At 39.1% G+C, this 21,553-nt stretch overlaps 2 protein-coding genes across 12 annotated transcripts in view; one reads left to right on the forward strand and one right to left on the reverse strand.

Annotated features, from left to right (window-relative positions):
• Positions 1 to 3,557, forward strand: part of SLC5A1 (solute carrier family 5 member 1) — a 162,355-nt gene extending 158,798 nt beyond the window's left edge. For all 3 annotated transcript variants that reach the window (XM_047760941.1, XM_047760940.1, XM_047760939.1), the window contains exon 15: positions 1,487 to 3,557. In XM_047760941.1, the coding sequence (XP_047616897.1) occupies positions 1,487 to 1,704 (218 nt within the window). In that variant the 3' untranslated portion in view covers positions 1,705 to 3,557. The remainder of the gene's footprint in view (positions 1 to 1,486) is intronic.
• Positions 3,558 to 7,485: 3,928 nt separating this feature from the next.
• The window catches only part of LOC125116370 (solute carrier family 5 member 4), a 231,698-nt gene continuing 217,630 nt past the window's right edge, over positions 7,486 to 21,553 (reverse strand). For all 9 annotated transcript variants that reach the window (XM_047761549.1, XM_047761552.1, XM_047761550.1 and 6 more), the window contains 6 exons: positions 20,162 to 20,269; positions 18,359 to 18,509; positions 15,515 to 15,683; positions 10,086 to 10,301; positions 8,113 to 8,215; positions 7,486 to 7,751 (listed from right to left, as the gene is read on the reverse strand). In XM_047761549.1, coding sequence (XP_047617505.1) covers positions 7,537 to 7,751; positions 8,113 to 8,215; positions 10,086 to 10,301; positions 15,515 to 15,683; positions 18,359 to 18,509; positions 20,162 to 20,269 — 962 coding nt within the window. In that variant the 3' untranslated portion in view covers positions 7,486 to 7,536. The remainder of the gene's footprint in view (positions 7,752 to 8,112; positions 8,216 to 10,085; positions 10,302 to 15,514; positions 15,684 to 18,358; positions 18,510 to 20,161; positions 20,270 to 21,553) is intronic.

Genomic DNA, 21,553 nt, shown 5'->3' on the forward strand with positions numbered 1-21,553 from the left:
TGCCCTCTTTTTTTTGCCAACCCCTGAGGTAAGTGGGGCCACAGGTGGAGCCCACTCATAGGTCCCCAGTGGTGGCATGCCACGCCTCCTTCTGGCCCCCAAGATGACTGCTGTGTTCCATCTCTGCTACCTGGAAATCACGCAAGAGGCACCACGTTTCACTTAGCCCCCTGCTGCCCTTAGCCCAAGCAAGAGGTTCCTGGCCACCTGTAGCCTGCACAAGAAGCACCCAGGTCTCCTATAGCACGAGCACCAGAGCCACCCCTCCCTCTGAGAGCCTGCACACATACACAGGGAGATTCCTATGGTGGTCTGCCCCTCCTCCTCTCCCCCTCCCCAACAATGGTGCCTTGCTTATCCTGCAGGCCCAGACCTTCTCCTGGGTTCCCTCTGCTGTTGTGTTCCACTCCCCAGCCCGTAGCACACTGCTCCCCCACCCGTGGCACAGCACTCCTTAGCCCCTTAGGCTATCCCCACACAGCCAACCTTAGTCCTCTCCCCGGGACTGACCTCTGGAGCCTAAGTCTCAGCGCCCTTTTTGGGGTTTAAGTTCTTCTACCTGTATTCAATAGATGTTTGGTGAGAGTCATTTTACATGTATATGTTTTTTTTTTTTGATGTGTTTGTGGGAGAACGTGAGCTTGACATCTTATTCCTCCATCATCTTGATCCACCTCCTGTATCAGGAACTATTTAGACCAATCCTTGCCACATGGTTGGATCTGTTGTGAAGTCTTGGAATTTTCAGATGTAGTCAATGTATTCCTGAGTAATGCCAATCTCATTGCTTTTCAGTGATGTAGCGAACAGTTATGAGTTTCTGTGTTTGAGAGGTGGGTTTTTACATATCCTTCATATGTCACAATACCCCAGACACTTTTTAATGGTTCTTGTAAACTATTTTGGTTTTGTTTTTGTTTTTTTTTGTCTTTTTGCCTTTTCTAGGGCTGCTCCCGCGGCATATGGAGGTTCCCAGGCTAGGGGTCGAATCGGAGCTGCAGCCACCGGCCTACGCCAGAGCCACAGCAACGCAGGATCCGAGCCGCGTCTGCAACCTACACCACAGCTCATGACAACGCCAGATCGTTAACCCACTGAGCAAGGGCAGGGACCGAACCCGCAACCTCATGGTTCCTAGTCGGATTCGTTAACCACTGCGCCACGACGGGAACTCCTCTTGTAAGCTATCATCTCCAGTTTGATTCTGACTTTTCTAAATCCAAGTGTATTTTCATTGGGTCCAATAGAGATAAAACATAGGCTAGCTGTGATCATAAGGACATAGAATCCATCTGTTGGAGTCATCTTATAATTAATTAAGTTTATTTATACATTCATTTGTACCATTTCCATTCCTGCAAATGAGAAAATTGGAAAATGTCCACAGAATGGCAGATTTGATGGCATGGCACCTCCCCAAAAAACCTTCTCTAGTGTCTCCTGCTTCTGTATCTAACAATACTCTTGTACCTTTCCCCTGACACAGAAGTTCCTGAGGAGAAGAAAGGATGCTTCAGGTGGACCTATGACCTGTTTTGTGGCCTGGACCAGCAGAAGGGCCCCAAAATGACCAAGGAAGAGGAGACAGCCATGAAGCTGAAGATGACAGACACCTCAGAGAAGCCTTTGTGGCGGACAGTAGTGAACATCAATGGCGTTATCCTGCTGACCGTGGCCGTGTTCTGCCATGCATATTTTGCCTGAAATCCTGCCTTCTGCCACAGGCTGTGCCCTGAAGGCTGGACTCTTTACTCTGTTTCCTTTTAGTCCCATTCTGTGCTGTCAAAGGGACACCAGCCAGTTGTAAATTTTGCCTGGTCAATAAATGTGTACATTTGTAATTAGCCAGAAAAAAAAATCAGTGATCTGTTATTAACTTATGTATTTGAGGCCAGTGTCATACAGTCATCTGTACATATCAGAGCTGCAGAAGGAAGTCCACTCAGTCGGATGTCTAGGAAAAGGCAGACTAAGAAACAGAAGTCCCGTGATGTCTGATGCAAATTTGTCTCAGGTAGATTCAGCATGTCAATGTTGTTTGTGATCCTTGAATGTTATTTTAAGAGTTGTGGTCGCCCTGGTTCCGGCCACTTTCCCTATAAAACCTCACCTCTCATAATTTTTCAAAAGAAAAAATCCCCCCCCCCCCCCCCCCCCCCCGATATCATGTCAAGTTTTTCCCGGCACAAGAGTAATCAATTTGATAAGCTGATGAACACATTGAAGCTGAGGATGGAAGTTTGATGGAGTCCCCTTCCTGGGTCTTTGCTCTCCAAAGGAGAGGTCTGGGATGGTAATACTTACCCCCCAAAGAGAGGGACCCAGGTGCCAATCTCAGGCCACTAGGGAAATCAGGTAATCTTGAGTCAAGGCGATTTTCTGCATTTCTTAGAAGTGTCCATTGTGAGTTCCTTGGGTTGAGATTTCATTCATTTTGGCATATCTTTTGCCTGTACTGTCTTAGTCACTCAGCAATGTCTGTGGACCAAATGAATGATATGAACATTTGTTTATAAATGTTTGCTTTATTTTTGGTTAACTTTTTCTTATGGCTGCACAAAGTACACACTCTCGTGACTATAATGAATTGGGGTGCATTTTCCAGAGGCCTGTCTTCCTCATGGTGCCAATGTTGGCATACAGGTCTAGAAGCTGACTCACATAATAGAGCAAATGCACCTCTTGGAGGCAGCCGTCATCTCAAAGTAACCACACTCTCCTGAAACACTGAAACTTTTTGGCCTGAGACCCTCCTTCTATGCGCTCACATGACCATAGCTCATATTTTTTTGAGGTGTCTTGATTGATGATCATCCACTGACCAAGGTTAGAGTGGGTGGTCTCTGTTCCAGGTGGTAGCACTTGACATTCTTATTTCTTGTTTCCTAGGGAGAATTTTTAAAAATTAAATTTAATTAATTTAATTCCACCAGTGAAATATTAGTTATAATATAATCCTGTGGAAGTCATGGTGTTGGTATTGACTGGTTTCAAGCTAGCTAAGAAAAGAGAAGTAATCTGAGATTCTGTGGAGCTAAGAGTGGTTCCTTGGGTATAAAAGTGGCTTAACAGGTATACAATGGCTTGTTCTTGTGTAAGGAAAAGAAAATTTTGATATGCCCTTATATTCCCCTTAAAGCTCAGGCAGAGAAGATGGAAAAGTGGAGAGTTTCACATTATTCAGAGTACTTGTGGGGAGTTTGTGGTGTTTTTGAGCTTTGAGAGGATAAAGAGGGATTATAGAAAGTTGGGGAATGGAACAGGCATAAAGTATCTAGATTGTCCTAGATTCTGTTTCTGACTTTGCCAATGATTCACTGTGTATATTGCAGTAAATTATTTTGTCTCAACTGTGTATTTTCCTCTTTGAAAAATGGAGACCTTGGTGCTTATAGCATCTACCTACCTCCTCTGGGTGTGACAAGGTCATTTTGAAAAGGGTTAGGATATACATACATGAAAGATGCCAAGCAAATGTTATATTAAGCTTCATTAATGTAGTCCCATACATTAAATTTTACTACTTTGGTAAAAATAAAAGACATTAAAAATGATAACATCCTGGTTTCCTGTTTTCTAAAGATTCTAGGCAAATATTGAACATGTCTGTGGTGAGCATTAGTTGGCACAAGATATAGATTAGAAAGCAGGAGCCAGGACAGTTGAGGATAGAATCTAGCAACTTGAACAATTTAACAACATATAGCAAAGTTTGGAGATGATTTCAACTTCAAAATCTCTAGTAAACATGAGGTGAGTAACTCTACCTTCAATGTATAATGTTCCATCAGGACAGACCAAACCACTTGGGTAACTGGGGCCCAGTAAGTGATAAACTATACTAGAATAATTTCAGGGGTTCAGGAAAGAGCTATTCTTTTCCTCAAATGGAAGATGTGTGTTATGGGGCAGCGTGATTGCTGATTGCTTGTTAATGCTCAGTTTATAGAACTGAAAAATCATACCGTATCAGGCAGAAAAGCCTCTTTAAATATGGATGACCATCCTTAAAAAGGCAAATAAAATAAAATAAAATAAATATGTATGACCATTTTAAAAAGGAATCTTTCAAAATGAGAAGACAAGGCTCCTTTCCTACAGAGTGATGGTGGTCTTGGGGCCTTTGACATATCTGAGAGCATTTCTTGCTTCCATATAACTGAATCGGGCATTGATGTATGTGCAGAAAAATTTCTACTTGTAAAACCCATTTTTTCCCTGGTACTGAAATCACCATTTCTTAAAAGATTCACTACAGCTTGTTCTGCTTCACAAAAGTAAACCCGAGGAGAAAAACATATGTGTATTTAGCTGGAGGAGAGAGATTTCTCTTTCTCTTCCTTCCTTCCCTTCTGCCCTCCTTTCTTTCTTTCATTCGTTCATTCACTGTTCCCATGGCATGTGGAAATTCCTGGGCCAGGGATTGAACCCATGCCACAGAAATGACCCAAGCCACAGCAGTGACAACATAAGATCCTTAACCCACCGAATCACTGGGGGACTCTGAGATTTCTTAACATTACCCCCAGCCCACTCCGGGAGGACTCCTTCTAACCTCCAAATTGGATTTTGATGAATCAAGTTGTTTGAAGTGCTCTTTTCTTCACAGGTTGGTGGGGATGGAATTAGGGAGCTGTGGGTGAGGTTAATAAGGCAGTATTTTTTGACTGGCTCTGAAGGATTCAGGTGAGTGTTGTTCAGTCCCCAAGCTCCACTTGAATCCCTGTCCCAGCCAGCCTCTTCTGTCAGCAGCTTCTGCTCTTCTGTGAGCACTCTTCAGAGACTCCCAGGACATGGACAACAATGCTTTCCTGTTCTGTGGTACAGCTTGAGAGAAGTTGGCCCTTAGATGGATCTGCATTCCTAGAACACACTCAGAGGTCAAATTGTCAAATTAAACACTAGTGGGAGTTCCCATTGTGGCGCAGTGGTTAACGAATCCGACTAGGAACCATGAGGTTACAGGTTCAATCCCTGGCCTTGCTCAGTGGGTTAACGATCTGGCATTGCCGTGAGCTGTGGTGTAGGTCGCAGACATGGCTCGGATCCCGTGTAGACTGGAGGCTACAGCTCCAATTTGACCCCTAGCCTGGGATCCTCCATATGCCACAGGAGCGGCCCAAGAAATAGCAAAAAAAAAAAAAAAAAAAAAAAAGACAAAAAAAAATACTCCATTCAAATGGGAATCAAAATGGAGCAGGGGTAGCTATATTTATACAAAAAATGGAACTTCAAGTAAAAAACCATAACAAGAGAAAAATAAAGCCATTCTAGAATGATAAATGGGTCAACTTAGCAAAAAACATGTAACAATTGTAGATACATATACTCTCAAAATCAGATTGCCTAATTATATTAGGCAAATATTAGCAAATCTGAAGGGAGTAGCAGATAGCAATACAGTAATAGTAGGGGAATTCATTACCCACTTTCAATAATGGATAGATCATCCAGATTAGAAATCAGTAAGGAAACACTGGACTTGAACAATGGTTTAGACCAAATGGATTTAACAGGCCTTTATAGAGCATTCCTTCCAACAGTAGCAGAATATACATTCTTCTCAAGCACACATGGAACATCCTCCAGGATAGATCATGCTAGGTTACAAAACAAGTTTCAGCAAATTTTAAAATAATAAAATTATACCAAGTGTTTTTTCTGACCAAAGTGGTATGAAACTCGAAATTAGTAACAGGAGGAAAACAGGAAGACTCACAAGTATGTGGCAATTAAATAACACACTCCTAAACAACCAATGGGTCAAAGATAAAATCAAAATTGAAATTAAAAAAATCTTAAATAAAAATAGAAACACTCATGCCAAAAGCAGTGCTGAGAGGAAAGTTTATAATGATGAATGCTTACATTAAAAAAGGAAATATTTCAATTAAACAACCCAATTTTAACCTCAGGGAACTAGAAATATAAGAACAAGCTAAGCCCAAAGTTAGCAGAGGGAAGGTGTAACAAATATCAGAGCAGAAATGAATGAAATAGAGAACAGAAAAACAATAGAAAATATCAATGGAATTAAGTGTTGTTTTTTGAAGAGATAAACAAATTGATAAACTTTTAGTTAGACTTAACGAGGGAAAAAAGAGAGAGGACTCAAATAAGTAAAGCAATAACTGAAACAGGAGAATTTACAACTTATACCATAGAAATACAATGGATTATAAGAGAATATTGTGAACAATTATACACCAAAAAATTAGACAACCTAGAGAAAAAAGTGGAATACACATTACTAAGTAGGAATCACAAAGAATTACTTACTTGTGGAGTTCCCGTTGTGGCACAGTGGTTAAGGAATCCAACTAGGAACCATGAGGTTGCGGGTTCGATCCCTGGCCTTGCTCAGCGGGTTAAGGATCTGGTGTTGCCGTGAGCTGTGGTGTAGGTGGCAGACGTGGCTCGGATCCCGGGTTGCTGTGGCTGTGGCATAGGCTGGCGGCTACAGCTCCGATTGGACCCCTAGCCTGGGAACCTCCATGTGCCGCGGGAGCAGCCATAGAAAAGACAAAAAGATACCCCCCCCCCCAAAAAAGAAGGATTACTTACTTGTTATTGGTAACAAAGATTGAATGCAAAAGATTGAATGATAACAAGGAAGTTGAATTATTAATCAAAACCCTCAATATATTCTGGCTATGAAAAAGAAGGAAATCTTGCTATTTGCTACAGTGTGGATGAACATTAAGGGTATTATACTAAGTGAGAAAAGCCAGTCTGAGAAAGACAAATACTATATGATTTCACTTATATGTGGTATCTAAAGACATTGAACTCATAGAAAGAAGAAAATAGAAATAAAGACATATATTCAAGCAACAATGCCAATAAAGAATTAATGTTAATATAGAAAATTAGATTCTGGTAATTGTTGCACAACTCTATGACTATTCTAAAACAGATGACTGAATTTTACACTTTAAATAGATGCATTATATGAATTATGTTTTTTTAAAGTAATCTAAAATCACTGGCTTGATGTGCTAACATTTAGCGGAGCATCTTTTGAGACATTAGCTGATAATATCCAGTAAATTCATAAACATAATTTACAATGGGCATTTCCAGCTCACTTCCCCTCAACTATGAGAAAATATTTCTATTTTCCACATCTTTGAGATCAATGAAAGGAAGACAGAAGAAGTTCACATTTATGGATGAGGTGATTATATTGTGAGGCAGAGTTGGGAGAGGCATTCCTTCTATGTGGAAATCTCTGGAAATTGCAGAAAGCAAGTGTAAGGTAGGGTAATCTGCCTGGCTAGCTGTAAAAAAGAAATTAGATCCAGTGCTCCTAGCTTATATACATGTAGAGTCAGCTCACTGACTTTCCAAATTATCAACTCCTTCTTTTTCTTTATTGACGCAAGGAACAACAGAAGCTAAAAACCAAGTCTATAGTCAACCTGTTCAATAAAATTACCAAGTGCTTATCTGCTTTGCAAAACAAAAAACTACACAAGTGAAAAATCAAGAAAATTATCCTTTATTTAATAAATATTCTAGTAGCTCAGAGAGAGTTTAGGCAAAATAGCCATGGACAAAGACTGCCACTGCCAGGAGGAGGATGGCATTGATGTTCACTATAGTCTTCCATAAAGGCTTCTCAGATGTGTCTGTCAGCTTCCTTTTCTGGGCTTCTTCCTCCTCTTTGCTCAGTTTGGGGCCTTTCCTTTGCAAACCGCAGAACAAGTCATAAGCCTTCCTGAGACATCCACGAGTTTCCTCAGGATTATCTGAAACAAAGAAATAAAAAAAAGATCACAAAACATGGGAAATGAAACTCCTGTCACAGGTTATTGTAAAGAAGGGTTATAATCACTTCTAAGTTTTAGAGGAATCCTGCAGAAACAGCTGACACACAGATCCATGAATAGATGATGGTTGGATTGACAGATAGACTAATGGACAAGTGGATGAAGGGGTGGATTTTGTGTGTAACAAATTGTTGCTGGGAAAGTACGATTTTAAGGTTTCAGCTTGCCATAAATCTAATTCATAGCATAAAAAAATTCATAGCGTTAAAAAAAACAAATCCTAAACAAATCCAGGCACATAGAGTTTCTATGTGAAAGCCAAATGTAAATCAGGTATTACCTTCATCAACACCATCATGAGCCTCTTCGTGTCTTTTCTCTTCTGCATCTAAATCAATTCGTTCTTCTGTACTATTCCGAAGAGCCCAGCACAGGCGATATAACTAACCAGAGACCAGAGCACATTAGTGATAGGCAAGTGTTTACAATCACGCAATGATACATTTGTTTACTGTATAGCACAAAAAAAATCAACCAGCACAGAAATGTATAGGTAACAAACAAAAGATCTTCCACCCCACTCACCTACAAAACAATGATAACCATTTAAAATTATTTGTTTTTAATTCTTCCAGTAATTATCAAAACTCTTCAATAATATGTTTAAAACTCCTATCTCTGGATTTACAATGTCTTAAAATTCAAATATTTATCTAATTTATGCTATACCTTGGCCTCCTTCATTGTCCCTATCATTCAACTGTTATTAGCTACATCAATTTGGCTTTCAGTTTGCCTAGTGGTTACTCTTTCAATTTTTAAAATATCTCCTTAAACTCTGTCTCTGGATCCATCTGTTTGTTTGTTTGTTTGTTTTTTGCCTTTTCTAGGGCCGCTCCCATGGCATATGGAGGTTCCCAAGCTAGGGGTCTAATTGGAGCTGTAGCCACTGGCCTACCCCAGAGTCATAGCAACGCCAGATCTGAGCCACGTCTGTGACCTACACCACAGCTCACAGCAATGCAGAGATCCTTAACCCACTGAGCAAGGCCAGGGATCAAACCCACAACCTCATGGTTCCTAGTCAGATTCGTTAACCACTGCGCCATGACGGGAACTCCAGATCCATCATATTTAGATAGAATCTGTGTGCCTTTATTAAGTTCTGATAGCAATTTATACTCTTACATGGTCATTTTCCAACCCACCTCCAATTCTTAACACTACTATTATTTTAAAACAGCTAAGCTTTATAGAGTTTCAATTATTTTCTATAAATATATTTAAGATTTTCATGGTTAGTTTGTGTGTGGATTAAAATTTTTGAAAATAAATAGCCAGCATTTATGCTTTTATGTAATTTTTTTGTGTGCTGTTGATTCAAGACATATGATTGGATAAATACCAGTTGTAGGTCATTCTAAGGAAATTGTTCCACGTGTCAAATGGGTTTTAAAAATGATAATCCATCATCTAGCTCAAAGTCATATTTGTCTCATGACTTTCTTCTATAGATTTACTGGAATCTGTAATTGGCTTTCTTGTTTGTTGTTGATATATATGCATATGCTCCCACTGTATTACTATGATTCCTAATATCTTCATATAAGATTCTTGATCATTGAATTATAGTATAAAAAGCCATTTTCTTTGCAAAAACTCCCCTATTGGGGCTTCTTGAATTCTTTTTTTTTTTTTTTGTCTTTTTAGGGCTGCATCTGTGGCATATAGAGGTTCCCAGGCTAGGGGTCAGATCGGAGCTATAGCTGCTGGCCTATGCCACAGCCACAGCAACGCTAGATCTGAGCCGCATCTGCAACCTACACCACAGCTCATGGCAATGCCAGATCCTTAACCCACTGAGCGAGATCAAGGATTGAACCTACATCTTCATGGTTACTAGTCAGATCCATTTCTGCTGAGCCACAATGGGAACTCCTTGGATTCTTGTTCTAACTTGGACTAGGTGTTTTCTAGTCTTGCTGAAAACCTATCATCTTGAGATTTTTCTTTTTCTGCATTGCTAGGTTAGGTCCACACACTCACTATTTAAATCCTTCTCCAAAACTTTTTACCTCCTAACTGTATTGAGAAGTTTTTTGAAGATGAAGATCATTTTATAATCACTTATTCATTGGTGCTTTACATGTACTAGGTACAAGTTGTTTTGTGGAATGACTGGATGATAGTACCTTGGGTTCCTTCTAGCTCTAGTGATGCTATAATCCCAATGTATGGAATTTGCACACCAGTTAAAGTGTTAGAAAACAAAGAATCCTTTTCAAATGAACATATCTATTATTCACTACTCACATGTACATCAGGAATGGGTTTTGTTAACAGAGAAATTGCCAGGACGACCAGTATGGAAACAAAAAAGAGAATTAGGGCAAAGTACAGATAGTGTACTCCACAGATGATTTGGGGGCAGTTACTGGCAGCCAAGCAACTCCCTGTTCCATAGACAAACTCTGCAATCATACGAATGAGGCCCATCACAAATCCAATGATTAGACCCCAGAAGGCTCCCTGAGGAAGAGAAAAGAATAAAATTATTGTATTTAGAAAAGAGGAGACACTCATTCCAGTAAGTAATAGTTATCATCCTGTCTGTGTTCTCCACTAAGGACCAAAAAATGGCCAACATTGACCACAAGGTTAGCAAAAGCAGGAAAAAGTTGCTAATATGTGTTACCAATGGGCTATCGCTCTCGTTGGTTCTGAAATATCATCCCACTGTTGGTTATCCAACTCCAGGACACTAATGCCTACCCTGACCCATAATGAAGTTTTCCTTGACTTTGACCTTATATATAGATTTTAAAACTTGTGATTTATTTTGTGGGGTAAATGTAACTATGGTTTATATTATACAATTTAAAGAGTTTACATTAGACGCTTTGGCAACTCTCTCAAGCTTTTGACACTTAAAAGCATTTATTTTTTCTGAGACATTGGTCAGGGTAGAATCATGTATCCCCTGTTCCCCTGATCAAAACATTATATTTAGGGGAATCAGCATTGCATATGAATTAAGATTATGAGCTTTGGATGGAGAAAGACCTTAGCCTGAATCCCAAGATCTCAGTTACTAATATTAAGTAACATATGGAAAGCGTATATATATGCATCTGTTCCTCATTTGAAAATATTATAAGGCCAATATCTGCAAACAGGTAAGGGATTAAAGGTACATGATCCATAGTAATCAATAAACTATATATATCATAATTAGAAACATGTTTTGAATCTTCGCAAATGTGGTAGATTTTCTTCTAAATACTTCATATTTAAAAATCTCTTTTAATCCTCACAGCAATCTTTTAAGGTAGGTACTTAGCTTAATCTTATAGAGAGTCAAGCAGTTTGATTAAGATCACAATTATTAAGTGGTAGAACCAGGATGAACCCTGGCAGTCTTACTCCAAAACTTGTGTCCCTAAGCTCTGTGATGTGGATGTATATGCTATTTTATAAGAAATGTAACCCCTAATATAGGAGCACCCAAATACATACAACAAATACTAACAGACATAAAAGGAGAAATTGATGGGAATACAATAATAGTAGACTTTAACACCCCACTTGCATCAATAGACAGATCCTCTAGACAGAAAATCAATAAGGTAATAGAAATCCTAAATGAAACAATAGAAAAGTTAGACTTAATCGACATTTTCAGGACATGCATCCAAAAAAAAAATCACAATATATACATTCTTTTCAAGTTCACATGTAATATTCTCAAGGACTGACCACATACTGAGGCACAAAACTACACCTCACTGAATTTAAGAGTATAGAAATTATTTCAAGTATTTTCTCTGACCACAATGGCATGAAACTAGAAATCAACCAAAGGAAAAGAAATGAGAAAAAACTTACTACATGGAGACTAAACAACATACTGCTAAAAAACCAATGGGTCAGTGAGGAAATTGAAAGGGAAATTAAAAAATACCTCAAGACAAATGATAATGAAAGCACAACCATTCACAATCTATGGGATGCCACAAAAGCAGTTCTTAGAGGGAAATTCATAGTGACACAGGCTTTCCTCAGAAAAGAAGAATCTCAATCAACAACTTAACCTACCACCTAAAAGAATTAGAAAAAGAACAAAAAACCCTAAAGTCAGCAGAAGGAAGGAAATCATAAAGATCAGAGAGGGGATCAATAAAATAGAGATTCAAAAAACAATAGAAAAAAAATCAATGAAACCAAGAGCTGGTTCTTTGAAAGGATAAACAAAATTGACAAACCTCTGGCCAGACTCACCAAGAAGAGGAGAGAAAAAACCCAAATAAACAAAATAAGAAATGAAAGTGGAGAAATCCCAACGGATACTGCAGAAATACAAGAAACCATAAGATAATACTATGAACAACTATATACCAACAAATTTGACAACCTAGAAGAAATGGACAACTTTCTAGAGACATACAGCTTGGCAAAACTGAATCAAGAAGAAACGGATCAACTGAACAGACTGATCACTAAAAATGACATTGAATGTGTAATGAAAATACTCACTATAAACAAAAGTTGAGGACCAAATGGCCTCACAGGCAAATTCTACCAAACATACAAAGAACAATTATACCCATTCTCCCTAAACTCTTCCAAAAGACTGAAGAAGAATGAACACTCCCAAAGACATTGTTTGAAGCCACCATCACATCACTCTAATACAAAAACAAGACAAAGACACTACCAAAAAAACTATAGGCCAATATTTTTGATAAATATAAACACAAAAATTCTCAACAAAATTTTAGCCAACTGAATCTAACAACATATAAAAAAGATCATACACCACAACTAAGTGGGATTCATCCCAAGTTCAAGAGGATGGTTCAACATACACAAATCAATCAATGTTATACACCAATTAACAAAAGAAAGGTCAAAAACTATATGTTCATCTCAATAGATGCGGAAAAAGCATTTGACAAAATCCAACATCCATTCATGATAAAAACTTACCAATAGAGTGAACACACCTTAACATAATAAAAGTCATTTCATGTCAAACCCATAGCCAATATAATACTCAATGGAGAAAAGCTGAATTCCTTCCTGCTGGAATCTGGAACAAGACAAGGAAGCCCACTCTCACTAATTTTATTCAACATAGTATTGGAAGTCCTAGTCACAGCAAAAAGACAAACAAAATAAATAAAAGATATCAAAATTGGAAGAGAAGAGGTAAAATTATCACTCTCTGCAGATGACATGATAGCATATATAGAAAACCCTAAGGACTCCACACAAAAACTACTCAAACTGTTCAATGAGTTTAGCAAAGTATTAGGATATAAGATTAACATTCAAAAATTTGTTGCATTTTTGTACACTAACAATGAAATATAAGAAAAGGAATATAAAAATATAATACCTTTTAAAATCATGCCCCTCAAATTAAATACCTAGGAATAAACCCAACCAAAGAGGTGAAAGACTTGCTGAGAATTATAAAACATTAATCAAGGAAATTAAAGAAGATTCAAAGAAATGTAACGATAGTCCATGCTTCTGGATTAGAAAAACTAATAGTGTTAAAATGGCTATACTACTCAAAGCGATCTGCAGGTTCAATGCAATCCTTATCAAATTACCCAAAATATTTTTCACAGAACTAGAACAAACAATCCAAAAATGTATATGGAAACATAAAAGACCCAGAATTGACAAAGCAATCCTGAAGGAAAAAAAACAAGCGGGAGGCATAACTATCTCAGCCCTCAGACAATATTATAAAACTATAGTAATTAAGACAGTATAGTATTGGCACAAAAACAGACATGCAGACCAATGGAACAGAATAGAGAACCCAGAAATAAACCCAGACACCTATGGTCAATTACTCTTTGACAAAGGTGGCAAGAATATAAAATGGGAAAAAGTCTCTTCAGCATGTGGTGCTGGCAAAACTGGACAGCTGCATGTAAATCAGTGAAACTAGAACACACCCTTACTTCATGCACAAAAATAAATTCAAAATGGCTTAAAGACTTAAATGTTAAGACAAGACACAATAAAACTCCTAGAAGAGAACATAGGCAAAACATTCTCTGACATCAACCACACAAATGTTTTCTTAAGTCAGTCTCCCAAGGCAACAGAAAAAAAAAAAAACCCACCAATGGGGAGTTCCTATTCTGGTGCAGTGGAAATGAATCCAACTAGTATCCATGAGGGCACGGCTTCAATCCCTGGCCTTGCTTGGTGGATTAAGGATCCTATGTTGCTGTGAGCTGTGGTGTGGGTTGCAGATGTGGCTTGGATCCCACATTGCTGTGGCTGTGGCATAGGCTGGCAGCTATAGCTCTAATTCACCCCCTAGCCTGGGAACTTCCATATGCTGTGAGTGTGGCCCTGAAAAAAAGCAAAACAAACAAACTAACCAATAGGACCTAATCAAACTGACAAGCTTTGCACAGCAAAGGAAACCATAAAAAACAAACAAAAAGACAACTTACAGAATGGGAGAAAATAATTTCAAATGATGTAATTGACAAGGGCTTAATCTCTAAAATACACAAGCAACTTATACAACTCAACAGCAAAGGAAAAAAAATCCAAAACAACAACCCCATTGAAAAATGGGCAAAAGACCAGAATAGACATTTCTCCAAGGAAGATATACAGATGGCCAACATGAAAAAATGCTTAACATCGCTAATTGTTAGAGAAATACAAATAAAAACTCCTGTGAGGTACCACCTCACACCAGTCAGAATGGCCATCATTAATAAGTTCACAAACAACAAATGCTGGAGAGGGTGTGGAGAAAGGGTACCTTCCTTCACTGTTGGTGGGAATGTAAATTGGTACAACCACTATGGAAAACAGTATGGAAGTAACTCAGAAAACTAAACATGGAACTATCATATGACCCAGAAATCCCACTCCTGGGCATATGTCCAGACAAAACTTCCCTTGAAAAAGATACACGCACCATTATGTTAGCTGCAGCACAATTCACAACAGCCAAGACATGGAAACAACCTAAAAGCCCATTGACAGATGAATGGATTAAGAAGATGTGGAATATATACGCAATGGAATACTACTCAGCCATAAAAAGAACAAAATAATGCCATTTGCAGCAACATGGATGGAACTAGGGACTCTCATACTAAGTGAAGTAAATCAGGAAGAGAAAGACAAATACCATATGATGTCACTTGTATCTGGAATCTAACATATGGTACAAATGAAACTATCTACAGAAGAAAAAAAAAAACAAACTCATGGACATGGAGAGCAGACCTGTGGTCGCCAAGGGGGAGGGGGAGGGGGAGGGAGTGGGATGGACTGGGAGTTTGGGGTTAGTAGATGCAAACTATTGCATTTGGAGTGGATAAGCAATGAGATCCTGCCGTATAGCCCAGGGAAGTATATCTAGTGATGGAACATGGTGGAGGATAATGTCAGAAAATGTATATACATATGTATGACTGGATCACTTTGCTGTACAGTGGAAATTAACAGTACATTGTAAATAAACTATACTAAAAATTTAGCTATAAAAAAAGAAATATAAAGACTGTACTAGGAGTGCAAATTGTACATTGACTCATTTTAGTGAGAATCAGGAATTGTGGCCGACCACAGTTGAAACTGGGTAAGCCTTGAGTTATATAAATAGGGTGGAAAAGATTGCATTTTTCTATCGGTGAATGAAAACAAAATTTTTGTCATTCCAGCAGTGGAGAAGTTTCCAGATCTTCCCTTACCTGTTCATTGACTCTTTTACAGAAGATGGCAAGCAGGAAGACAGCTGCAATTGGAGGCCCGAGGTAGCTAGATATTGATTCTATGTAATGGAATAGTTGTCCATTTTGAGCAACCTGTACTAATGGGACCCACACAATGCTGATGACAATTAATAGAATAATAAATAGCCTGGGAAGAAAACAAAATTATTTAAATATTAAACAAAAGCCTTATTGGTAATTCCATTATGCTTTAGTTCTTGAATTCATTCTGTGGCTATTCATTGATTTTTCCAGATAAAATCAATCTATTTGACTTCACATGAAGCCATACTATGCCTAATGATTAGTAAAATGCTAATAAAGCAACTGTCTATCTATAATTAGTCATAATATCTTCAACTATGAGATTACATGTTTGAATGTCAGCAACTGATTAACAATTCTCTAATGAGAATAATACAACACACTATTTCTATTAATAAGCAATTCTTTGTTAAATACACAACACACTATTTCTATTAATAAGTAATTCTTTGTATGATAAAGGAAGCAGACTCCCATGTTGGTCTTTTTTTTATAGCTTGAGAGAAACTAAGTCAGTTTGCATAGATTACAATTAAAACATCCTCTATCCAGAATGCAGAGTGAATTGACCAGAAACATTAATTTGTGCATTTTACTACCTGAGTACTTTGACAAGTAGAAAAATTGGTTAAAACATTGATAAGCAGAAAGATCCTACGGAAGCACTGGGCTCCGGGGAGCATGGCTGATTCACTTTTCTAAACTCCACAATATTCTTGTGCTTGCTGTACAAGGAAGCAAACAAATACAATTTATTGGACTTTTTGTAAAATGTTATCACTACTCTGTGCTCACCCGAAACAGAAAGGTGGGGATTGGGAGAAGAGGAGGACAAGCGGGGGATTGAGGCACAAGTGTCTCATTTTATCTTTACAAAATCTCTGCAACCTTGCAATAACTAAATGTGGAGTCTGATCAGGATGCCTAGAACACAGTAAAGATTCAATTGATAACACCCACTATCCTTGTTGTTATCATGGTGGAAAGCAAATCACATGCTTCCCTTGCTCTCTTATCTTTGGTTAATTTTTATCACAGGTGGAATAAAATCCAAAGTCTTGTTATGGTTTAAATAGCCCTGTATGACCTCACCTCCCTTTACCTTTCTGATTGTGTTTCCTATCTCTTTCCCAGCTGCTCCTCATGTGCCAACCTCACCCCTTGTGGTCGTCACACACACCACACACGTGACCATTATAATAGTGCAGCATTTACTGTTTCATCCCCACAAAGCCAGGAGACTCACTCCCACACTTCCTTTAGGGTTGTGCTCAAATGTTACCTCCTCAAGAGAGAACTTTGAGCATCTCTCTCAAGTAAACGCCAGCCTTTAATTGTGTTTTGCTTTTCTACCAAACACCTTTTGTTACTAGGTATAGAATATACTTATTGTTTATCTTCCCTGCAAAGGCATAAGTCCCACAAAGCCAGAAATTATTTTTCACATATATGTTCTTTTTTCATATTTGTGTTCCGGGAGATAGTAGACATTTAGTAAAAGATAGAAAAGAAAAACTCAATAATTTATCATTGAGGGCAACAATGCCCAAGATCATGTATCTCTTAGTGGACTTTGGCATCTTGGGCCTGCTGAATTCTAGTACAACTTTCACCACCACAAAAGTACCAATGTCTTATTGTTCTTCCTCTCCTATAGCATTTGTCCAGAGTCAAGATCTGAACCAAGTGGGTCCTTGGAAGTTTTCCCCTCGAGTACTTTATTCACTAAAGCAATTGTAACTGTCTTCAACAACGCACAGTCTTTTAAATAGGTGGTCAATTTCTCTTGGTCCCCTATTTTTTTTTGTCTTTTTGCCATTTCTTGGGCCACTCCCACAGCATATAGAGGTTCCCAGGCTAGGGGTGTAATCGGAGCTGTAGCTGCCAGCCTATACCACAGCCACAGCAACGCAGGATCCGAGCTGCGTCTGCAACCTACACCACAGCTCGTGGCAATGCCGCATCCTTAACCCACTGAGCAAGGCCAGGGATCGAACCCACAAACTCACGGTTCCTAGTCGGATTCATTAACCACTGCGCCATGACGGGAACTCCATTGGTCCCCTATTTCTTAATGAATGTAGTTGTTAAACTTCTCTCTAGTAGTGTGTGGATGGCCTAACCTGTTACTATCATCATGTGGTATACATGGAAACTTCTAGAGACAATACATTAGTCTATCAGAGTAAGTAGGATGTTTATGCCCCATGAAAAACACTGGTGGGGCGCTCCCATCGTGGCTCAGCAGTTAACAAATCTGACTAGCATCCATGAGGACACAGGTTCGATCCCTGGCCTTGCTCAGTGGGTTAAGGATTGAGCGTTGCTGTGAAATGTGAGCTGTGGTGTAGGCTGCAGATGCAGCTCCAATCCTGCACTGCTGTGGCTATGACATAGGCTGGCAGCTGTAGCTCTGATTTGACCCCCAGCCTGGGAACCTTCATATGCTGCATGTGCAGCCCTAAAAAGCAAAAAAGAAAAAAGAGGAAAGAAAAACACTGATGGAGGTTCATGAAGGCGTGGTTGGTGGAGGGTGTGAGGAGAGGAAGAAATACGAAACAGAGGCATTTGAAAATCTGGAAAAAGCAAATATTTAAAGTATGGGCCCAAGTTTTGTATCTAGAAAGAGAGAAAGTTGGAGTAGGTGTCCTCTAACGTCTCCTCCTCCCACTCTAGAATGCTTTGGTTTCATTGAACCAAAGATGAAGAGGCTCTAATTCATTTCTATAATGTGCCCTTTTCCAGAGAAATTGTAGGCAGAAACCAGGAATGTCTCACCGTCCAGCTATAAGGAGCTCTTTCTCTGATGCCTGCTTCCTAATCTTGGTGTAGAGATCCATCGTGAAGAGGGTGCTGGCGCTGTTGAAGATGGAGGTCAGGGAGCTCATGAGAGAGGCCAACATGACAGACAGCATCAGGCCTCGAAGTCCTAGTGTGGAAAAGGATAAAATCACTGGGTAGGAACTGGACACAGTGATCTACAAGGGCCTTGTCAAATCAGAGTTGTTCAAAGATGAAGCGTCACCTGGAACACTCACTAACTGATGTGTCAGTCAACACACGTCATCATTTGGCATTTCCTGCATATTCCCTGGTGATTTGAGAATAACCTAGCATAGAATTTTAGTTATAAATGTAAACTTAGAGATCATATGAAAGAGAGGAAACTTTGTGCTATCATCTTTACTTGAGGAGGAACTCTTGGCTTCCTAAAGAGTTAGGGAACTAGAGAGGGAAAAGCCTAGTGGGAGGTTCTGTTGAGGAAGTCTTTGGGGGGCAAAGCAAAGAGTTTTGAAATATTATATCAAATTCACCCTTCAGCTTGCTCTGCTTATTTGTAATGCCCCTAGGCCTCCCAGGACCAGGTGTGGAATGGGGTGAATGGGTCATGTCACTTGTGGGTCATGCGCCCTTCCTCCTCACTGTGTTCATGTGGGTCATGAAGGAGAAAGCTCACAGAAGTGTCAGCCAACCTAAGGTACAAGATCACGCAGTCACTACTGAGCCACTTACCATGCTCTGTTTCTGATCACTACAGATCACCTTCTAGCAAGCTAATAACTTACTTATTTCATATGTGTGGTTTATTTTCTATCTCATGAAACCAGAATGTGAGTTCTACGGGATAGATGATTTTATGCCTACTTCATGGATGTTTTCTGAGCACCAAGGCACTGTCTGGCACATAGTAGTCACTTAATAAACAGTTGTAAGTTAAATAGATTGAGTCTATTATTTGTATATCACTGTTCTAAAGAAAGGATAAAGAGTTAACCTCTAGTCCTCTGAATTTATGTTTTTACTATGCAACTCTTACTGATAAACCCATAATTTAAGTACTCTTCATTGCCTTGATAGACAGTCTTGAAACCAGAGGAGGAGGGATTCTTCTAATAGGAATTACATCTGGTTCATCCCTGTATTCTCCAGGCCAAGAACATGGCTGGTAGCCTATGGCAGGTACTTAAAGTTTGATGAAGGCAATTGAATTACTGGAAGGAAGAACTAACTATAACTTTCTCATGGCCCATCTCTAGACCTGGCCTCTGAGGCATGAAGTTTTTCCCATCTTTATCAAGGTATGATTGACAAGTACATAATTAAGGCATACAATGTATATAATGTATATCCAATGTATATAATTAAGGCATACAATGTGGTGTGAAATGATTGCAACAATCAAGCTAATTAACATATCTATCACCTCACATGGCTATCTTATTCTGGTTTTGTAGTGATAATACTTGAGATCTGTTCTCTTAGCAAATTTCAAGCAAGCAATACTTTATTATTAACTATAGTTTCCATGCTGTACATTAGCTGTCCAGAACTTATTCATCTTGTAACAAAAAGTTTGTACCCTTAGATTTCACATATAAATGACATCCTGGAGTATTTGCCTTTAAGTGCCTGGCTTATTTCACTCAGCATAATGTTCTCTGGCTTCATCTATGTTGTTGCAAATGGCAGGATTTCCTTCTTTTTTAAAGGCTGAATACTCTTCCCTTATCTACACCTCTATCTCCACTCCCCCCACCACATTTTCTTTATCCAGTCATTAGAGCGTGGATGTTTTCTTACCACTGGGCATCAGTTCCATCACCAGCATTGGATAAGCATAGTTAGAGCAGCCGACTTCAGTACCGCAGTGTTTCACACATTCAGAAGGTACTACACAGGCCACCTTCTCTGAGGAGGGATTCAGATAAGTAGATTCAGTGAGTGGGGCCCAAATAGGTAAGATTAACAACCATTTGACATAGAGACAAGTTCTAAGGTCATGAATGAGAGGACTAGACATTGGAGATTCAGCTTTGAACTCCATACCATGGATCTGGTCCTTCTTTGCCCAGAATATGACTGCCTAGTTGTCTCACGCCTGTAGCTTCCTGTGTACTAACCTAAGGCGCAGGGTTATTCTTTGAGAAATAAGTGCACTAGAGCAAACACGAGAGGCTGATTCCGTTCTCCAGGAAAGCTGCAAGAGCAGAAATCCTCCCAGGAGCACAGAACTCCAGAGATGAAACAACCATTACTCCCACTTCTACCACCACCACTACAATGACAATAACACCCAAGTTATTCGTGTATCTCATCACTTAGCCCAATGTTTTCCCACCTACACCTAAGAACAGGTGTTATCGTGATGGTTGCTGCAGCGACTGCCCCACATGGGATGATATCACGCTTCATTGTGGCATTTACACAATATCTGGGTAATTTTCTTTTTTTGCTTAAAACAATATTACAGCAATAGATGGCAAACTTGATAAAAAACCCCATGCAGAATACTAACACTTTAGCAGTTTAGCTTCTTTTAGTTATAAAATATTCATTTCTAATCCTTTTCCACCAAAAATATCTTTTTTTGCATAACTATGGTAATTGTTGAGATAATATTTATAGACTGCTTTTTATACTTAAAATAACAATTTCAGCATTTTCTCAAGCTTTAAGATAGTCTTCAGTCTCTTCTGTGACATTTTCTTTCTTCCTTCCTTTCTTTCTTTTGTCTTTTTAGGGCCGCACTACGGCATATGGAAGTTCTCAGGCTAGGGGTTGAGTTGGAGCTATAGCTGCTGGCCTATGCCACAGCCACAGCAATGCCAGATCCGAGCCGTGTCTGTGACCTACATCACAGCTCACAGCAATGCCAGATCCTTAACCCACTGAGAGATGCCAGGGATCAAACCTGCGTCCTCATGAATACTAATCAGATTCTTTTCTGCTGAGCCATGATGGGAAATCCTGTGCCATTTTCTATAAAGAGGGTATATAATAATTTCTTTGGCTGTTCACTACTTGTTAGATATCTATACTTTCTTTACTGTTATAGACAACACTGCAATGTCGCAATAAGAAGGGATGTCAGTCACTTGATGTTCATCTTAACAAATTTCAGCTAAATAAACTGATGCCCAGTTGAGAAAACATGAAGTAGATTCAGTGTTATCTGATGTATTGCCCATTAGA

The sequence above is a fragment of the Phacochoerus africanus genome, chromosome 15 (assembly GCF_016906955.1).
Source record: "Phacochoerus africanus isolate WHEZ1 chromosome 15, ROS_Pafr_v1, whole genome shotgun sequence".
NCBI classification, from domain to species: Eukaryota; Metazoa; Chordata; class Mammalia; order Artiodactyla; family Suidae; genus Phacochoerus; species Phacochoerus africanus.